The sequence below is a fragment of the Maylandia zebra genome, linkage group LG22 (assembly GCF_041146795.1).
Source record: "Maylandia zebra isolate NMK-2024a linkage group LG22, Mzebra_GT3a, whole genome shotgun sequence".
NCBI lineage: Eukaryota > Metazoa > Chordata > Actinopteri > Cichliformes > Cichlidae > Maylandia > Maylandia zebra.
Window position 1 is genome coordinate 602,078 of NC_135187.1, and position 20,653 is coordinate 622,730.

Here is a 20,653-nt window from a genome sequence, read left to right on the forward strand (position 1 = left end):
TCTTTCTGGCGCAAAGTGGGCGATAAACAAACAAGAGAGAAAAGCCGATCAGCTGATCATTGATCAGTTTCATGATTGAAGTAGCAACAGGAGAGGGAGGGGAGAGAATGAGAGAAGAAGAGGCAGCTGTGCAGCGTTACGACAGAATAACTCCAGCTTTGTGTCTTTTTTCCATTCTAGCTAAAGTTCGGGACAAACTGCGTCTCTTCTCAGCTCAATACGAAACGTGTAATATTTTCTCTGATTGAGGGACCATTCCATTTTTTTAAGGAGCCGTTGGCAACTCTACTAACTAACCTTATGAATAAAATAAAGTTCACTATCAGTAACATCATAGCACCCACCCAGCTGTATAAAAACTCCGTCAAGCTGGTTAGTACGCAGTATGAGTTATTGCAACTGACAGTAAAAAGTCAGCACAACGAAAATAAACTCCACCTAAACTTGGTTTATATCTGACCCAGATAGACTGCAGGTCATAACTTCTTACCTGAAGTTCAGTTCACCTGACACTCGGACTGGTGGCTGCTTCGGGTCTCTCCTCCTGCCTCCCCTTCCCTCATCCACCTGCTGGCCTCTGTGGAAGCCCCGCCATAGCCACCACCAAACAACGGAGTTATTTCTACACATCGACCTGCATCTGGCCAATCCACCACCTCTCATTGTTCATGCCGTTACAAAAAAAAATTAAAAATAAGTCACCGGGCAGATGCCCGGTATGCCCGATGGCCAGTCCAGCTATGTTAACCTGCAACCAAATCTGCAGCTCCATACAGCAATGTTACGACTTAGATTATATCTTATAACTCATAACTCTTATGTTAGCTGCCCTCAGTAGCATACTGTCTGAAATATTCCACGGCTGTAATAATTCTTTAAGTGTTATTTTTTCCTTGGTATTCTAATTTCACCGAAGTTTACTAAACTCAACAAACTTGATATTACTTACCGGGACATTTATTCTGTCCTCATTTTCTTTCACCGAAAAATTGCTTCCTGTAGTGCGTCTTTCGTGCTTGGCTCTCCTACCTTTGCTAACGTGATGCACATAGCGCAGAAGCCGATGCTGCATTCACTTACACTCGGATATCTGAGCTTCACCGTGAAAACATAATCGGACATTTGATATTTGATTGAATTTTATTGTTTTGCCTTTGGGGTGGCACCTGGGGTGGCCAGTCTGGTTGGGGGGGTGGCCTGTGCCCCCCCAGGCCACCTCGCTGGACACGCCACTGACACTAAATACAAGAGGGAATGAGGACACCTGGGGAACACAGCTGGCAACAATCTAACAACTGAGAAGAAGCTGGGAAACAAGCCTGAACATGACGCACACAGGACAAGACACTTTCAGAATAAAACAGGAAACACACAGTAAGATGCAGACCGCCTAAAATACAAGGAACAGAATGAGAAGACAGACAGGACAGGACAGCGAGAGAGACCAGACAGAAACACAGAGCCATGACTGGTGAAACAGGCAACTATACCTGGACATGAGACAGACTTCACAGAAATGCCAGGTTAAGGACACAGAGACGAGACCAGGACATAAAAAGGGGCCTAATAACAAAGTAGGAATAGAGATAAGTCAACTAGGAAACATAAGTCACACAGAGAACACAACAATATCATTACACAAGACTCAAAAAAACATAAACAAAAAACACTAGGTCAACAACACAGGTACCATGACAAAAGTGCATACACTGAATGAAACGTGAAGTGAAATATATATATAACGGAAAATTCATATGTGATGGCCTTATTGAAAAATTATGTTACGTAAACATAGAAAAGAAAACATGTACTGAACTGATTTTAAAGAATCTCTAAAATCATGTATTTGAAAGTCCAAACTCCACACAGAAAGGCCTCAGGCAGGTGGTGCAATCAAAATCAGGACTTTCTTGTGTTGAGGCAACAGTACTAATAACTGTGCCACATGTCAGCAAGGATAGGTGATGGATGGAGGCAGCTTTAGGCCGAGGGGGCGGTGTGGCAGCAATCTTTCACACCAGCCTATTAATCAACCAAAGACCCAGACAGACTTTTCATTCATTTGAAAGCCTGATGCTTAGCCTCGTCCACCCCAGCTGTGAAACTCAGAAACCAGTCTTACTTGTTATCATCTATCGTCCACCTGGGCCTTACACAGACTTTCTCTCTGATTTCTCAGACTTTTTATCTGATATAGTTCTGAGCTCAGATAAAATAATTATTGTGGGTGATTTTAACATCCATGTAGATGCTAAAAATGACAGCCTCAACATGGCATTTAATCTGTTATTAGACTCAATTGGCTTCTCTCAAAATGTAAAAGAACCCACCCACCACTTTAATCACACTCTAGATCTTGTTTTAACATATGGCATCGAACCTGAACATTTAACAGTGTATCCTGAAAACCCTCTGCTGTCTGATCATTTCCTGATAACATTTACATTTAAAATCATTGATTACACAGCAGCGGAGAGTAGACTTTATCACAATAGATGTATTCTGGCTGTGCTGTAACTAAGTTTAAGAATATAATCCTGTTATCATGTTGTCATGGGCCTGTTGAGTGTGGGATTTTTCATAGCACTGGGCTCCACCTTCAGGTGGAGACTCCAATCAGCCTTCACACCTGACTGCAATCAAGTCACCGGCAGTGTGAACGCTGCCATCGTACCAGACTGCTTAGTTTAAAAATGTTCTATCTTTGCGACCAACTAATTCTGGAATATGTAAAACTGTGAAGGTAATATCATAGTTTGCATGAGAAAAACAGCGAGTAGAGCCACGAGTGAGAAGGAAAGGTGGTGATGTGCTGAGGACGGCTCCAGCTGACTGACTCTGTGTGTTTGCATACGTGTCCTGCCTCTGCTCACAGCCCTTAAGAGGCCAGTGTTGATCAGTGTCTGTCCAGGCCTTTCAGAGACACTGACACGCCGGCAGCACAATGATGATGTCACTGACTCTACTGCTGGCCACCCTGGGGCTCCTTGTTCAGGGTGAGACTCTCTGTGAGCGCGTGGCTTCAGCGTGAACACTGAAACCAGCAGCAGTGACCTTCTTCCATCTGTTCTCCATCTTCTGTTTGGATGCTGATCATCTTTCTCCACGCTGGATTTGTCTCAGTAACCCTTCTCCTTTTTTCCATCTTTTCCAGGTTCATCAGGACAAATCATCGTGACTCAGTCTCCTGGAGCTCAGTCTGTGGTTGCAGGGCAGTCTGTCTCCATCACATGTAGAACCAGTACAAGTGTTGGTGACTGGCTTCACTGGTACCTTCAGAAACCTGGCAAAGCTCCTAAACTCCTGATTTATAAAGCTACAAATCGTCAGTCTGGAGTTTCAGATCGTTTCAGTGGAAGTGGATCTGGTACTGACTTCACTCTGAGCATCAGAGGAGTCCAGGCTGAAGATTCAGGAGTTTATTACTGTCAGCAGGGTAGCAACTTGTTCACACAGCGATACAGCGCCGTACAAAAACCTCCCTCAGCTTTAGAGGAACTGTCTCAACAGCTGCACTCAGACTAAAGACTAACTTCGCTGTGAAGGAAACAAACACTGTGCAGCTCATCAGGTTATACTAACACATTTCAGTTTAACAAAAACTGAACTTTCTAAGTCAGTTTTGAAAAATTCTGTTGATGATCATTTTAATAACACAAATGCAGGCCATTTACAAATACTAAAACATTAAGTATGGATGTTTTTTATTGTTTACATTGTAGACTTTTATATAGGAAATTAAAGATGTTGTTTAATGATGAAAGCACGTTTTATCCACGTGCTGTTATAAAAACAGTGACATCTACTATTACAGGATCGTACCACAGAATGACTCCTCCCACTCATTTCTGAGCATCGGATAATTCTCATTAAATATTATAATAGTGTGTTAAAGTCAAATGAACACCAGTACAATCACATGTGTGTTTCTGAACTCTGCACCACCTATCAGCCTTATTTAGACAGTCGCAGGTGGATGAGGCCGTGGGGGTCTCAGTCTCTATAACAACAAGTTATTTTAATGTCATCATTAAGAGTTGACAACAATGTGTGATTGAACACTGGGAACTTCTTAAATATTAAACAGTTTGAGGTACTTTGGTGTTTCTTTTATTGTTGTAACTTTAATGTTTTTCTGAAACATTTCGCATTCAGACTCTGATGCTGTACAAGTGGGACTACCTGTATGAATAACGGTGAACTAAAAAATTTAAATTTAAGCTCAGTTAAAAAGGGCAGAAGTGGAACGAGAGTTTCTTTGAATGAATCTTTATTGTGTCAAACAGTGAAATGATGAACAAAACAAAGACGAGTGACAGAAAAAGAGAGAGAGTCAGCTCAGGACTGGGAACACTGGTCTCTCCTCAGTGTCTGTGAGAGAGAAGTGTGGGAGCCCTGGGTGGCCTCACAGGTCACAGAGCCCACCTTCTCCCACTGGTCTGCAGGGAGCCTCAGGGTGCTGCTCCAGCTGTAGAGGCCGTCCTCCTGCAGCACCCCTGGGCTCCTGCCCTCCTCCCAGCTGCTGCTGCTGCTGCCGTCCACCTTCCAGGACAGACTCCAGTCTGAGGGGAAGCCCTTGTTGGCCAGGCACATGAGCGTGGCCTTCCCCTGCTGCAGCTCCTCTCTGGAGGGGGGCAGCACCGTCAGGGTGGGACGAGCGTCACCTAGGAGACACCAATCAGCTTAGAGGACAGGGAGCACACGGCACAGCTGGCAGTAACGCCTTCACTGTGTGAGAGCAGATCTTCTCCTTTAAGGACTTTCTGACAGATGTTTTTCTGCTCCACCAGTCACTCACTCACACAGTGTTTCACTTCCCTTTAACAAAGCTCTCATGCACATCAGCGCACTCACAGTCCTCATGTGACCTGAAGCTCAACAAACTGCACTGGGGCCAAACTGTTACACAGCATCTCAGTAATTATCTTCAGCATCAACTTCTAATTATCTGCATGGTTTTAGTGTTTAATACAAAATATAACACACTTTGAACAAATATTCAGTTATTTACATTCAACATTTTAATCATTTCATTTGGTGCATTTCTACAATCATAATTACTGTTAAACTATCACCAGCTGATCATTTCACTGATAAAGACGTTATCTGCTAAACCGAACCAGTCAGAATATTTCAACATAAGCCAGATTTAAACAAGATAAATATTCTCATTATCTACTTTCACTATGTAAAAAAACAAAGAAAATACTTAAAGAAACTTAAGAGATGCAAAATGCAGAGAAGACTCCAGATGAATCCTGTGATAACTGATAGATCCATGAGAGTAATCGAGTCCGCCTTGGAGTCAATCTGAGCATGTCCACGGTGAGCTGCTTTGCATCAGCAGCACCATGCTCCAGTGCTCTGGGAGAGTTTATAGTCCTGACAGTTGAACACTGCATGACTGACAGCTGGCCTTCATCACAACAGACGCCACAGAAATCCTCTTCATCAAAAACATGACTTTGATCTGCGTCCTCATCTGGACTCTCCTCTGCTTGACTCAAGGTGAGGAAAATCATTTTTCTGTCACGTGAAAATCATTCAGAGCGTAGCTGAGTTTCACCTCACCAGCTCATGTCCAGAGTTTTTTCTCTCCTCAGGGTCTGCTGGACAAAACGTTGTGGTGACTCAGTCAGCATCCAAATCTGTGCAGCTTGGTCAGACTGTAAACATCAACTGTAAAGTCAGTACACAAGTAGCTCAGTATTCTGGTTCACAATACTACCTGACCTGGTACCATCAGAAAACTGGAGAAGCTCCCAAAGCTCTGATCTACAGAACATCAGACAGACTTTCAGGAATTTCCTCCAGACTGAGTGGAAGTGGAGCAGGGAATGGCCTGGACTTCACTCTGAGCATCAGTGCAGTCCAGGCTGATGATGCAGGAGTTTATTACTGTCAGAGTTACCACAGCACTCCGATGTTCACACAGTGAAAAACACTCGTACAAAAACCTCACAGACGGAAGTGACTGCTGCAGCTGGAAGATCATCACTGTATCAGTGTCTGCAGTGAGGACACACACACACACACACACACACACACACACACACACACACACACACACACACATATGATATGCTGAGTAGTAAAACACTAATTGCAAAAAACTTGGAAATCCATGTAAAATGAAAACAACAATAGGAGTGAGGAGAAGTGACAATCACAAACATTTTATTCACAGCAGATCACAGAAAACATGTCAGCCTGTCATTTGAGGAAATGCATGATTTCAGGAAAACTAGGAGCTCATTTCAGAGCTCCTAGTTTTCTAGTTTGCAAACGCACACACAGACGCACGTACACACACAAACACACACACACAAACGCGCACCCACACACACACACAGACGCACACACAGACGCACACACACACACACACACACACACACACACACACACACACACACACACACACACACACACAAACTAGGAGCTCATTTCAGAGCTCCTAGTTTTCTGGGTCTGTGAGCTGAGGAGAGCAGAGTTTTAGCAGTCCTGGCTCTGCTTCGTCCTGTTGTTGCGTTCATGATGATTCACATCTCGGCTGATCAGAGGTCAGTACTGCAGCCGTGCTGCTGGAACAGATCTAGTCTGCAGTTACGCATTGTCCTGCTCAAAACACGAAGGCCTTCTTGAAAACTATTCTTCACTGCCTGATATGTCCTTCAGTGCACATATTACAGTTTTTTACAGACGCTAGGACTCATTTCTCAATACTTAGGTCACTTTTGCAAAACTCCTCACACAGTGAGCACAACAGAAGTCTATGTGGGCTAAACTGAGGATCAGTTATCATTGTTTTGGCACAAAAGGCATTCAATGACTACATCTCTCAAATTTCATGAATTATTTTCTCACTCAGACACAACAACTGCCAAAAATCTTTGTACGTACAGGACATTTTGCATGTACTTACATACTGTTTTCAAAACTGTTAAACTTATGGCCAAAACAATAACACAATGCAAAACTTAAAAAGAGCAAAATGCAACAGCAATATTTTATTGAAACATATTTTAAATCTAAAAATCCAGTTTAACCAGCCACAGCTGATTCTCATTGTAGATGAACATCTACACAGGTGTTACTCCTTCAATTTCATTACAAAAGGAGACGACTGCTGAATAGGTTTGCTTTGTGATGTAAACATGGACCCAGCCAGAAATGGAGAAGACCGAGTAGATTAGCATTACTATTGTATGTGTATCAGTGGATGGTGTGTATACAAATTCTTGTATTTTGGGATTACTTAGTGCAAAAAAATAAAAATACATAAACAAATATTAACGAATTCTGCATGATGTCTGATTCATTCCAGTAACATATATTGAAATTATAAACAGAGATGTGTCCTTGTTTTACACAGGAAAACACTGTGTAATGCTACATGTTGTTAGTGTTTTTTAGGTCATTGTTTTGTGGGTGACAAAGTGTGTTTGTCGGCTGTCAACCTTTGCTAGTGTTCTGGAAGAATGAGTTTATTTGAGACCTGAATGAAGTGTTTTGGTAGTTGTAGTGCATTTTGAATGTGAAATGAACTGCTTTGCCAAGCTGAAGGTCAGTTACGGGAATTGTGTGAAGAGTTTTGCAAAAATGACCTAAGTATTGAGAAATGTGTCCTAGTGGCTGTAAAAAACTGTAAACAAATATGTAGGACTGCTTTCATATGTAGGACTGTATGAACTGTCCAATTCATATCTGACATTAACGTATAACGTATTTACAATCTTATCAAGCTGAAAAAATGAATATACAATATTATTAAATAAAAAGTCTCCCAACTTTGATCCTCTCTCCTGTAAAGTATGTTCTTATTTATTACACCTCATTTTCTAGTAATTTTGATGTATGTCAAGCACTTTGTTGTTATACTGAACACAATGACATGTCCATCCATCAATCCTCTCTTTTATCCATTTTAGGGTCGGGTGGTGCGGGGTGTCCATATGAGAATCGCGCTAAAAGAATGCTTTTATTATGAAAAGTCGAAAAGGGGAAGTAGTTTGTTCAGCGCATGTGCAGAACAAATTAGTAGCAGTCGGGTTTCCGGTTCGGATTAGACAGGCTCGGTGTGTTCCGTCCCAGTAAAGAAACACAGGTGAGGTCAGGGTTAGGTCCTGGGGAGGTTAGCGGGCAGGTGTCGGTGCTCCCTGCGACTTTGTCCTCCGAACCTTCTCCGCGCAGCCGCAGACTCGCTCGGCTCGGCATCTGCGTGTCCGGCTGACGGCGGGGAAATGTCGAAGGCTGAGGTGCTGAGAGCGCTGGTGAAGCAGCGGCTCAACGCGGCCGCTGAGGAGATTTTCGCGCTTTTTGAGAGGACAATGGAGGAGTACGAGCAGGAGATCCGCCTGCACAGGAGCAGGCAGCCGGACGGACACCCTGCCGAGAGCCGGGGGGGCCCGCACGGTGGGTTACCGGAGACAGACCGGACGGCTAACACCATTGATGTGGTCGTTATTGTTATCGTCATCATCACCATTGTTGTTGTTGTTATTAATAATGACAATAATGAATGAATAATGACAATTTTTATTATTGTTATTCATGTTATTCTTTTATAATAACAACAACAAAATAACAACAATACTAATAAAAATATTACTTTTGTTATAATATTTATAGTAATAATAGTTAATATTATTTAGTTGTTGTCGTTGGAAAGGATAAGCAGCTGTTCCAGATGTTGTAAATTTTAACTAGGCAGTTTAATTGTAAGTTGGGTGCAGGTGAGATGTGTCTCCGTAGGAACAGTAACCATGGAGAATAATTTTTCTCTGGTGTTGTGGATGGAGCAGCAGCATGTTTTCACTAACGGTGCAGGTGAGTGTGTGTACCTGCAGCCCCACAGGGACAGCTGTGGGGCTGCAGCTGACACCTCCCCCTCAGCACCTAAAGGAGCCACTATGGTTCAGCAGTGATGTCACCGCAGCCCCATTATTTTTCATTTAAATGATATACTGAAAGTTAACCCCCCCAAAAAGAAGACAGTAACTGTTTATGAGTAACCGTGTTACACGACACTAATCACATGACCGTGCACTCTTAGATGGACGTAACCATGGTAACTAATCCTGCTGTCTGGTCCTCTGTAACAAAACCAAAATGTCCAAAATGAACTTCATGTTTTATTCAGTCAGCCTGAAAGCAGTGAATGGGACAGACGTACTCATAGCTCCAGAGGAGCGCCCCCTGCTGGCCACGTTTGGTCTGTTGGGCTAACCAGTGCTCGTTTCCTCCCTCTGTGTCCTCCAGGGTCTCCCCTGAGCCCCACAAAGTTTACGGCGGATAAAGGAGCATCACAGGAGCAGAAGAGCCCCGGTCTGCACCGGGAGAGTCCAGAACCGCCACGAGTCAAAGATGAACATGAGGGGCTCTGGACCAATCAGCCGGGAGAGCGGCCCGGAGTGCACGAGGACCTCACCATCATTCCCGTCACCGTGAAGATTGAGGAGGAGGTGGAAGAGAGCACTCAGTCCCCCGACCTCCTTCACACCCGCAGCGAGCTCAGCAGCCGCCAGCTGCAGGCACGAGCTGGTGGAGAGGATCGAGCAGGACCAGAAGCAGCCAGAAACCTCCACCCGCAGCCTGTCAGGACTTCCTCTGACACCGGGGCCCCAGAGGACGCTCCAGTGCAGAGCGGGAAACCGCCGTCAGAGGACGCTGTGAGAGACGCGGGAAGTAACTTAGCCAAGAAACCTTACAGCTGCTCTGAGTGCGGCAAACGCTTCGGAGGCAAGAACCACCTGCAGAGCCACATGAAGAGCCACACGGGGGAGAAAACGTGCCCGTTCTGCGGCAAGAAAATCTCCAAGAGCTCCAACTTCACCACACACCTGCGCGTGCACACCGGGGAGAAGCCCTTCACCTGCTCCGTGTGCAACACGAGCTTCAGCCTGCGCAACACGCTCGTCAACCACATGAGGGTGCACACGGGCGAGAAGCCGTTCAGCTGCTCCGTCTGCGCCAAGAAGTTCACCAACAAGGCCAACGTCATCACGCACATGGCCGTCCACTCGGAGGAGAAGCCCTTTAAGTGCAACGTGTGTGACAAAAGGTTCACGTGGCATTCGCAGGTCAAAAAGCACAAGTGCGTCGCCGAAAGCAGCAAGACGTGAACGCCGCGAGGATGACAGCTCGGCGTGGCATCACAGCTCAGCCAGCCCGTCGCTCACCCTCGCCTGACGGTGGAATCAAAACTTCATTCAGACATCAGCAGAAACCAGCGTGTTCCTGTTTTCACTGCAAGAACGACCTCGTGACGCGGACGCCGTCGGGAATGCTGTCCGTACACCGGCAGCAGCAGCGTGTCCGCACTCTGTGTGACATCACACGCGTGGTCACACCTGCTGCAGGTGGGAGGGAGGCAGCTTCGTAACCTCCTGGATCCGACATGCAGTCGTGCATTGCTGAGTAATTAGAGTCACGTGTTTGTCGTCCACGTCGCACATCCCCGCTGCTGATCAGCTGACTGCGGTCAGGTGACAGGCTCCTGTGAGGTGAGCTTGTGTTATTGATAAAGCATGCGTAGGATGATTGGGACTGATGCGTGATCTCGGCTCTGTGGCTCAACCAGGTGTAACCTTTGCTGAGTGACCAATCAGTGCTCTGGAAGAGAAGGAGCACGTGGGAGGAGCCAGTATGAAATACAGATCCTCAGAAACAGTTTTATACCTGCTGCTTCCCTGTTGCTGTCAAACAGTATAAAGCACTTTGACCTTCCTGTGGCCACGCCCCCACACACCTGATGTTAGCATAACTTAAACCTGATAGGTCAAACATATCCTGGTCATGTATCATTATTATTGTGTTTAGGAGAAGGCCGGCGTCTCACAGGTGTGTCACACAGTGCAGCTTCCGATGAACTCGTTAGGAGGATTAGCTCATCGCTCGGCTGATACTGAGGTTTACAGGATGTCCTTTAACTGCACGTCTTCCTCTTTGTGAGATAAATGAATATGCAAATGTAACACTGAGGGCGGCTCAGTCACCACATCAGAAACAGTATTAGCTGGACTGCTGTAGTTTAGCATGAGCGCGTCCTCACTGACGTCCACCAGATGGCAGCACTGCCTCTTGGTTTGTTTTCCAGCTGTTCTTCATTTTCTGACCTTTTGTTATTTAATAAAGAGCTGAAACGCTGACAGACTCATTTAATGTGTTGGTGTCTTTGTGGTAAATAATGTTTTAGTCTTCAGGACGTGATGATGAGTGATTTCATCATCAAACGGGTCTGAATCTGACAAACGAAGCCAGCACGTTTCTTGATTGCAGGAAACATGTTTCACCCACACTGGAGTCTCATTTGGACCCTTCATAGATTTAGTAATGTTGTAACGGCAGCACAGACATGTTTGTGCTGCCGTTAATGTGTTAGAGCTGGACTCTGCTTCAGATGATGGTGGAGGTTTCATGTTTGCGAGGATGACCATCGGGTTCCTGATGAACAAAGCGCTTCATAAGCTCCTAGGTTTCTGTCTGAAGAGTCCTCCTGGATCCAAACATCTTCCGCCCGCTGTGCCTGAACGCTCGCAGGTTCAGAAACACTTTCAGACGTCCTCTGTATGTGTGTCTACGCGTGAAACTGAGGGTCAGTGTGGTCGTGCTGGAAGGTGTACCAAGGATGTCGGAGAGGTCGCAGTGGGATCGCTGACATCATCCTTCCTGTGATTACCAAACTTCCCCCAGCTGTGGGCTTCAGGCCCGTGCAGCCATGAAGGCTCGGACGCTTCCTCGTTTGCTTGGTGATTTTCTAGAAACCCTGAAATGTGCCAGCGTTTGCAGAAAACACGGACCAGCTTCCTCTTCGGCTGTGAGTCGGAGCTGCTAGAAAGATCAGGAAACCAGAGCCGAGTCCTCAGCTGGGAACGTTGGACGCGTCCACCATGGCTCGGGTCGCCCTCCTGTGTCTGCTCGCGTCCATCGGTAAGAATTTAAGCATCTCAGCGCTGAATGTTTAATATTTTAGTCATTATAAAGGCTGAAGCTGCTGCCCTTTAGCTCTGACCCGTCCTGGTCAGAGCTCCGCTGAAGTTAACGCGAAGCAGTCGCGCTGAAGCCTGAACCAGGTTTGGGATAACCTCCAACAAACACGGGTATTTATCGGAGGTTATCCCAAACCTGGTTCATCTGCTGGAGCGTGACCATTGCTGTTACCATGGTGATCCAGCAGGTAAACAGAGGTAAAGAGAAGCCGTTGGTCTGGGCTTGTAGTCCGGCCCTCCTCAGAGCTGACCCCGCTCTCAGCTGAAGGAAGGAGCTCTGAGGAAGGTTGTAAATGTGACCTCGGAGCAGATTTACAGGAAACAAACAAACTGAAATCAGGAGTGAAAACGTGTGAAACGGATCCACTGTGGAGAGGACAGCTGGAAATGTGAACATGTTTACATAAAGTGGGTTTTGGTGCTCGGTTTTACTTTGAAAGCTTTGCTGTTTTTGCTTCCTGTGGTAAAGGTGTGGCACAGCTGTTAGTGTCAGAGGTCACGGCGGTATAATCAGCACAGCTCTGATGGTGCGTCATGTGACCTGTGTCCCTGCAGGGCGCTGCGTGGGTCAGAGGATCCTGTCAGAAAGCTCCGTGCACGCAGGTGTCGGAAGCAACGTGACGCTGAAAACGCCGATTCAGGACCTGCAGAGCTCGGCTCTGTTCTGGCACTTCAATGACGGGAAGGAGATCATAACCGTTGCCTCGGTGAGCTCCTCCACGCTCAGACTGAACACGTCCTACGAGGGCAGAGCGTGGATTAATGCAGCCAACGGCCACCTGACCCTGGGCGCGCTGACGCCGCAGGACAGCGGGGAATATATCATCACCATCGTATACAAACACGGTCAGAGCGACGCCGCAAAGACACGCCTCACGGTCTCAGGTGAGTCGTTACTGGATCCCAAATCATTTTTATTCAAACCAAACTTCATGCATCAGCCTGAAAACGTCATGCAGTCATCATCACAGCTCTGCTTCTTTATGTTGTTCATTTAGTTTGATTTTGGGTTTAACAGGGAGCCGGCACGGGGGAAATCCACGCGCTCGCTCTTCACTCGTCACATGTGGAGGCTCAGTTCTCAGCACGTACGGCCAAACCGTGTCAGGGCCAGGTGTGGCGGTCCCAGCTGCAACAATGACATGTAATGATTGGTATAAACAGGCCTGAATACTGGACAGGCGCCACTTTTCTTTCTGCTGAAAGGGGAAGTGACACCATCATATGGATGCTCTGAAATAGTCTTTGTGTTATTTTAGGAGTGTTTGTGTTTTCTCAGCATCAACACGACGGCTTTTTCAGGAACTTTCAGCTTCACTGACACACAGATTTCCTCTTTTATTGAGAGCTGACTTCCTTAGAAAAAGGGAAGTGATGCACTCAGAGACTCCTGTGAGTGAGTCACTGAGACGTCTGTCGCCCCCTGCTGTTCATAGCTGGAACAGGACTAGTTTTCTGTCTCACGTCTCTAACGGCATTTCTCTGTTCACAGCTCCACCCACCGGCACCACCCCCACGCCAGCTCTCCCTGAGCAGATCACAGGTACTCACCTGTCTGGCAGCTTTATTAATATCCTGTCAGTGCAATAAAACGTTCTGTTTATGACCCTGAAACACACACGTCCCACTCAGTGTCGTCTTCTGTGTCCAGATTACTTTGTGTCTCTGGTTGTGTGTGTGGTTGTGATCGTCGTGCTGTCGACTGGCTTCCTGCTGCTCCTCTACAGATGGATGGAGAACAGGAAAAACAGGAAATCAGATGGAAGACAGGTGGAGGTAACTCCATCAGTGTTTCTGTCAGTGTTTAACCTTGCATGACAGATTAGTGCCACTAGAGGGCAGCAAACACCAGCTGCATACATACATGTGCTGTAACTGGATGTGTTAAATATTTTCAGTTACCTGCAGCCCAGCAGAAGAGCGGAGCTCCAGGATCCACATGTGACTCCACCTATGAGACCATGACTCCAGCCCCCACAGACCAGGACCACATCTACTCCACCCTCACCGACATGCAGAACATGTCACATGTGCGATTCAGTCAGACGGACACAATTTCCTGCAAATCAGTAACATCCCAGTAAAATCCTGAAATGTTTCCATCACAAACTCATCCACAGATACGTCTGTGATGTTTATAACTGTATAACTGTAAACATCAGTTATAATATTTATCATTTTCAAGTTTTTTTTATTTGTGTATGTTTGTTATCACTTCAGTTTATAAGCCCCGCCTCTCTGAGCTGTGGGTGTAAATGAAGGCTAACCCCTGAACTTTGTCCTCTGTTGCTGCCGTCCCTACAGACGCTGGATTTCACATCACGTATGTTACATGATTGTCACTAATCTAATGACTTAATAACTTTTGCTACAATGTGATTAATAAAGAGGCCACTTTGACCAGCTTCACATTAAAAGGCCGTAAATAAGATTACACTAAATAATGTGTTTTGGTATCAAACATAATTAACCTTTGTATTGTAAATTCTTTACATAGCTGAATGGTTCCTGTTTAACTGTGTTTAATAGTAAAACGTTGCAATGCTTCACACTTTATCTGATTCTTGCTCCTGTGAGTGTTGCTGGTCTGTTGCCATCGTACTTACTGACCTGTGATCATCTAATCAACTAAATCCAGCTATCAGTATGAGCACTGATGCTGGATCTGTACTAGTGTGCTACGATCAATACTTTGTTTCCAAGTCCAGCATGCAGCTCACTGAACTGTGTTAAGTCAGTCATTTCTTTGGAAATAAAAAATGTACGCCACGCAGTCACTATAAAAATATCTTTTTCATGTTGGTTGTCACGTTTGTTTTATTTAAATCTAATCAACAGAAGCTGACCCGACGAGAGACAGGGACATTTACACTCAGGTCTACAAAAAACAGTTTCAAAATAAAAGCTGAAAGTATGCAAATTAATGACTGATCTCATGACACAGTGTTCTTCCCCACAGAAGCTACATTTGTGGGTTAAAGTATCAGTATTGGCATCGATGCTTATAATTGGCCGTGTATTTACCTGGTATCACATCAGTGCCAACGTTTGCAGCATCACACACAACTGTCTTACTGAGCTGGTCCTGCTGATCATTTGAAATGATCTGAGAGCAGTTACTCAGGCCTGCACCTGAGCGTTACTGCCCTGGTTGGGCCCAAGGTGACGCTGACATTTATCTACTCTGTGTCTACAGTTTCCTGAGCTTTCACATGTAAGTGTACGATGTTGAACAGCTTTCTTTATTCACTCTTACCCTGTATGTGAGTCCAGAACTCTGGGCATGACACTAACCTGTGCCTACATCTTAAGTCTGAGTATCTTGGTCGAATAAAGACTGAACAGAAAAGTTCTGAAGTGCGTTTTCGGTCTTTGGTGTTCAGCCCTCGTGTTTTTGAATGTGTCCTGATGGCTTTAAATTTAGAAAAACTCTTAGAATGAAAAGCAAATAATTCATAATTCCCAAAAACATCTCAAAAACAAACTGAGACATTTAATATTTCCTCAATATTTCTGACTCATTTTAAATTTGATTTCAGCAACACGTCTTAAAGTTGACTTGAGGGGAAAAAAAGGCTGAAAAAAAGAGGTGGAGCAGCAGCTGACCGGGTTATTTTCAGCAGGTCCGTCACATGATCAAGTATAAAAACATCATCAGTTGTTCACCAATGTGCAAAAACCTGCATCTACAGACTGTGGAACAGTCTCAGAATAATGTTCCTCACTGTGATCTACAGAACATCATATCCTCAACGTCCTCACAGATCCTGGAGGAATCTCTGTGCGCAGGGTCGACTCTGGGATGAAATCAGTGCATCAGGACTTCCAGACATCAGCGTATGCGAGCAGCTCGGCGTGCCGCCCACACCTGCAGGTTACAGCTTCATCACTCAGAGAAGAAGCCACATGATGATGGACACATGATGGAGAAACTATCTCCTCTGGACTAAAACTGATCTGAGGTCAGAGAGAACCTCGTGTACACATCTGTCTGGAGCTGCTGTGTCTCATGTCTTCAGCGTGTCTCTGCGTCATCACTGATTCTGGATCTGTTCACAGCTCCGCCCACCTGGACCACACCCACCTCAGGTCTGTTTGTTTTAATCAATCTTTCATATGACTGTTTGACGTCCCACTCAGCATCGTCTTCTTCTGTGTCCAGATTACTTTGTGTCTCTGGTTGTGTGTGTGGTTGTGATCGTCGTGCTGTCAGCTGGTTTCCTGCTGCTCCCCTACAGATGGATGGAGAACAGGAAAAACAGGAAATCAGATGGAAGACAGGTGGAGGTAACTCCATCAGTGTTTCTGTCAGAGTTTTTTTTATTTTTATTTAACCTTTATTTAACCAGGAATGACCTGTTGAGATCAAAAACCTCTTTTTCAAGGGAGTCCTGGCCAAGAGGCAGCACATTTCCAAACAAATACATACGAACAAACAAAGTTAAAATTACACAAAACAATTACACATTATTGAGGCAGCCTGTAGGCCTTTGAGTTTAGTTTTAAAAACATTTAAAGACAACAGTTCAGTCAGTTTCCAGTCTTTCTGTAACAGGTTCCACGAAAAAGGCGCAGAGTGGACAAAGGCTTTCTTACCCAGCTCTGTGTGGACAAGGGGAACAGACAACAGCAGCTGATCATTTGAACGTAAGGAGTAAGAACCACTATTTGTCCTTGTGACCAAAGTACAAATATAAGGAGGCAGCAATCCAAGCATAGCTTTGTAAATAAAAGTGTACCAGTGCCCCTGTCTTCTAATGGCCAAAGAAGGCCATTTTACTCTTAAGTACAAATCACAGTGATGGGTCAGATATCTACAGTTGGTAATAAACCTCAAGGAAGCATGACACATCGTGTCCAACATTAGAAGACATGAAGAAGAAGCGTTCATATACAGAATGTCACCATAATCTAACACAGATAAAAAGGTTGCAGTGACAAGACGTTTTTTCACTGCAAAAGAAAAACGAAGTTTAAGTCTCAGTTTCTTTACTAGTCTCTCTATATGTGGTTTAAAGGTGAAGGAGTCATCAATCCAGACACCAAGGTATTTATATTCATGAACTATCTCTATGACAACAACATTAACCTTGCATGACAGATTAGTGCCACTAGAGGGCAGCAAACACCAGCTGCATACATACATGTGCTGTAACTGGATGTGTTAAATATTTTCAGTTACCTGCAGCCCAGCAGAAGAGCGGAGCTCCAGGATCCACATGTGACTCCACCTATGAGACCATGACTCCAGCCCCCACAGACCAGGACCACATCTACTCCACCCTCACCGACACACAGCACACACTTTGCTAATGCTCAGCAAACCACAGGATGATATTTGATAGTCTGTACATAATAAAAGAAACAGATCTGTCTGCATCAGCGAGCTTTGGTTGAAACAGCTGACACAGCTCCAGTGTTTGTGTCCTGTCTCAAGAAAACAAACGTTTTGGTCCCTGATTAACCGAGCTGCATTCAGTCCTTTCTGAGGACTACATTCCTCCGTACGTGTTGATAATCTGGAATTTCAGCAACTGAGAGAAACATCCTGCCAATCCTGGCACTTAACAGCGTACACTATGTTACTCTGTTTGTGTCGGGGGACCCGATCCTTGCTTAAAGTGTGATGCTAAATAAAGTGCTTTTAATAAAGTGAAAGGTGTGCTGCTAAAGTGCTATACAGATTATAATATAAATGACAGTAAGGGAGTCCTCCTCCTTACGAGGAGAAATCTGCTCTCTTTCTAGTCCCTGTCAGTACTCTTGCTGCAGCATTTTGGATCAGCTGAAGGCTTTTCAGGGAGTTTTTAGGACATCCTGATAATAATGAATTACAGTCGTCCAGCCTGGAAGTAATAAATGCATGAACTAGTTTTTCAGCGTCACTCTGAGACAGGATATTTCTAACTTTAGAGATGTTGCACAAATGGAAGAAAGCAGTCTTACATATTTGTTTAATATGTGCGTTGAAATGTGTCCATATTTCTAGAAATGAGAGCTGCTCCATCCAAAGTGGGATGGGTGCCGTCTCTCCTAACAAGACCAGGTTTCCTCCAGAAGGTTTGCCAATTATCTATGAAGCCCACATCGTTTCTGGGACACCACTCAGACAGCCAGCAGTTTAAGGAGAACATGCAGCTAAACATGTCACTGCTGGTCTGATTGGGGACCAGAGGAAACGACAGAGACTCAGCCAGTAGTTTTCAGGTTCCCTCAGTGTCGTCTGCTCTGGCCTCTGGATGACAATTCACTACTGTGACTAGTGTCACGTTTCCCAGAACACAATCTGCAATAACCAATTCAATTCAATTCAATTTTATTTATATAGCGCCAAATCACAACATAAGTCGCCTCAAGGCGCTTCATAGATATAGAGAAAAACCCAACAATCATATGACCCCCTATGAGCAGCACTTTGGCAACAGTGGGAAGGAAAAACTCCCTTTTAACAGGAAGAAACCTCCTGCAGAACCAGGCTCAGGGAGGGGCGGGGCCATCTGCTGCGACCGGTTGGGGTGAGAGAAGGAAGACAGGATAAAAGACATGCTGTGAAAGAGACCACAGTTTGTTCCTCAGTGGTGAAAAGAAACGAGATATGAATATAGATCATAGTGGTGTAGATCGTGCTGGTTCTTACAATGAAGGGCCCTCAGCCAAAAACACCCATCCTTCCATTCACACAGTCAGTTTAACGGTTTAGTGAAGACTGAGTGAGAAGGGTCTCGATCTCTGTGTTGCTGGTAACCATGAGGTGGTGTGTGCTGCATATAGATGTGGTCAGATAGCTGTGGTTCATTGGCACAGGAAGTGACAGCGTCACAGCAGCAGTTATTTTTCACTCTGTTACCAGACTACATAAAGTCTGATGGTTTTAGCAGCACGGTGGTTAGCACTGTTACTGCACAGCAAGAAGGTCCTGAGCTCAGTTCCACCATCAGGCCGGGGTCTTTCTGTGTGGAGCATGTTCTCCCCGTGTTTGCGTGGGTTCCCTCCGGGTACTCCGGCTTCCTCCCACCATCCAAAGACATGCAGCTTGTGGGGATAGGTTAATTGGATAATCCAAATTGTCACTAGGTGTGAATGTGCGAATGAATGTGAGTGCGAATGGTTGTCTGTCCCTGTGTGTTGGCCCTGCGACGGACTGGCGACCTGTCCAGGGTGTACCCCGCCTCTCGCCCTATGACAGCTGGGATAGGCTCCAGCGCCCCCCGCGACCCTGAAAAGGATAAGCGAATGGATGGATGGATGGTTTTAGCAGCAGATGACTGCTGACTGTCAAAGATCAGAAAAAGGAAACACTGTGTTTTACATTTTGTTCCAAAACAGAAACAGAAGCCATGATTTCTCATGAAGACACATTTTATTCACAGAGCACAGAAAACATGTAATGTTTGAATGTTTGCTTTGTTTATGTTAACAGTCTTAACACTGTTAACACTGCTTCACTGAGTGAATGGGTTAAATGCAGAGAGCAATTTCCCCACGGGGCTCAATAAAGTACAATAATGTACACACTTTCTTTCTTTTCTTTCTTCTTAATATGCGCTCACTTTGGATTTGATGGCAGCAGCATGTGTCTGAGGAAAAGAACTCAGTGGTTCTGAAGAGAAACAGCTCTCAGCTAATCTGGTCCACTGGCAGCAGGTCAGTCACATGACTGGAAGTTCAAAGAGGATCTTAGAGGCGGTTTGTCAGAAGTAAAGATGTGCAGAGGCAAGCTGTGAACAGAACAACGTCCCTCACTGTAAAACGTTGTTGTGTCCATATACTGCTGCATTTTGTTCTGTATGTTTTTCTCCGGTGATCCTGTGTGTGTGTTAATGCCTGCTGAAACCACAGCACAAATACTGTTTCTTCTCCCACATGTTTGCACTGAGCAAGAGATGCTCTGTATCTCACTGCACTGCTGTGATAAGAAAGGCATTCTAGAGGCCTTCATACCCACACGATGCACCTTGCCCGTATCAGGCTGAACTGCTTTTTCCTTCAGAGCTGCTTTAAAATTTCATGGCTGAGATTTGTTCCACCCCAAAGACGGACCGAGAACGTAGCAGAGAGTGTTTTGTCTTTTTTAATTGGGAAGAGGCTGTTTCTCCGTTCCTCAGTAAAGCTTTGGATACGCTCTTTCCTTGTCTGCACAACTATGCCACGGTGTTGCCCTGGGCAACAAACCACATTTCACATTATGTGTTCTGAATATGGGATATATTAGGGTGACCAACTGTCCTCTTACCCCCGGACATGTCCACTTTTCACGTTCTATCCAGGCGTCCGGGGGGACTGATAAAAATGTCTGGGCTTTCCTGTATTCTGACAGAGGGCCCATGTGTGAGACATCATCCCCGAACTGCTGCTTTGTGAGTGCTTGTTCTGCGCTCACAGGCGGGACTGACAACGCGCAGCAACGCGCCTAATGATGTTTAAAAGATCCCAAAGTGCAAGTGCATCTTATCAGACGAACTGCAAAAGAAATTTCCCTCGTACCGACCATAGCTTTACAGACCGATGGTTTTGTTGTTGCTGTTGTTGTTGTTTTTGTAACGGTATAAACAATGAAAGGTGTTGGATTGGCCAGATGCAGGTCGATGTGTAAAAATAACTCGGTTGTTTGGTGGTGGCTATGGTGGAGCTTCCACAGAGGCCAGCAGGTGGATGAGGAAAGGGGA

General features: G+C 45.2%; 2 protein-coding genes, 1 pseudogene and 1 gene segment (V, D, J or C); 3 read left to right on the top strand and 1 right to left on the bottom strand.

Moving 5' to 3' along the window:
- Window positions 1–2,950: 2,950 nt before the first annotated feature.
- Window positions 2,951–3,525, top strand: LOC112429664 (immunoglobulin kappa variable 6D-21-like). The segment is given in 2 exon segments: window positions 2,951–2,996; window positions 3,155–3,525. Coding segments are annotated over 2 exon segments (417 nt in total).
- Window positions 3,526–4,338: 813 nt separating this feature from the next.
- On the bottom strand, window positions 4,339–6,611 carry LOC112429661 (Ig kappa-b4 chain C region pseudogene; annotated as a pseudogene).
- A 1,391-nt stretch (window positions 6,612–8,002) lies between these two features.
- LOC101479415 (uncharacterized) lies at window positions 8,003–11,160 on the top strand. The gene is made up of 2 exons (XM_076879143.1): window positions 8,003–8,412; window positions 9,259–11,160. Exons 1-2 carry the CDS (start codon window positions 8,241–8,243, stop codon window positions 10,119–10,121), a joined length of 1,035 nt encoding a protein of 344 aa, XP_076735258.1. The 5' UTR covers window positions 8,003–8,240; the 3' UTR covers window positions 10,122–11,160.
- Window positions 11,161–11,248: 88 nt separating this feature from the next.
- On the top strand, window positions 11,249–14,788 carry LOC101478945 (uncharacterized). Of its 2 annotated transcripts, XM_014410721.4 has the most exons (6): window positions 11,249–11,928; window positions 12,543–12,872; window positions 13,006–13,131; window positions 13,480–13,530; window positions 13,639–13,763; window positions 13,886–14,788. In XM_014410721.4, exons 1-6 carry the CDS (start codon window positions 11,889–11,891, stop codon window positions 14,069–14,071), a joined length of 858 nt encoding a protein of 285 aa, XP_014266207.2. In that variant the 5' UTR covers window positions 11,249–11,888; the 3' UTR covers window positions 14,072–14,788. The 2 variants fall into 2 exon arrangements, with proteins under 2 accessions (XP_014266207.2, XP_014266208.2); XM_014410722.4 differs by lacking the exon at window positions 13,006–13,131.
- Window positions 14,789–20,653: the final 5,865 nt, after the last annotated feature.

Bases quoted from the DNA above. Each gene is read 5' to 3' on its own strand.
- LOC101479415 (XM_076879143.1), top strand. From the start codon at position 8,241: ATGTCGAAGGCTGAGGTGCTGAGAGCGCTGGTGAAGCAGCGGCTCAAC. The intron at 8,413-9,258 runs GTGGGTTACCGG...TGTGTCCTCCAG, and splicing joins GAGCCGGGGGGGCCCGCACG to GGTCTCCCCTGAGCCCCACA.
- LOC101478945 (XM_014410721.4), top strand. From the start codon at position 11,889: ATGGCTCGGGTCGCCCTCCTGTGTCTGCTCGCGTCCATCG. The intron at 11,929-12,542 runs GTAAGAATTTAA...GTGTCCCTGCAG, and splicing joins GTGTCTGCTCGCGTCCATCG to GGCGCTGCGTGGGTCAGAGG. The intron at 13,132-13,479 runs GTAATGATTGGT...CTCTGTTCACAG, and splicing joins CCCAGCTGCAACAATGACAT to CTCCACCCACCGGCACCACC.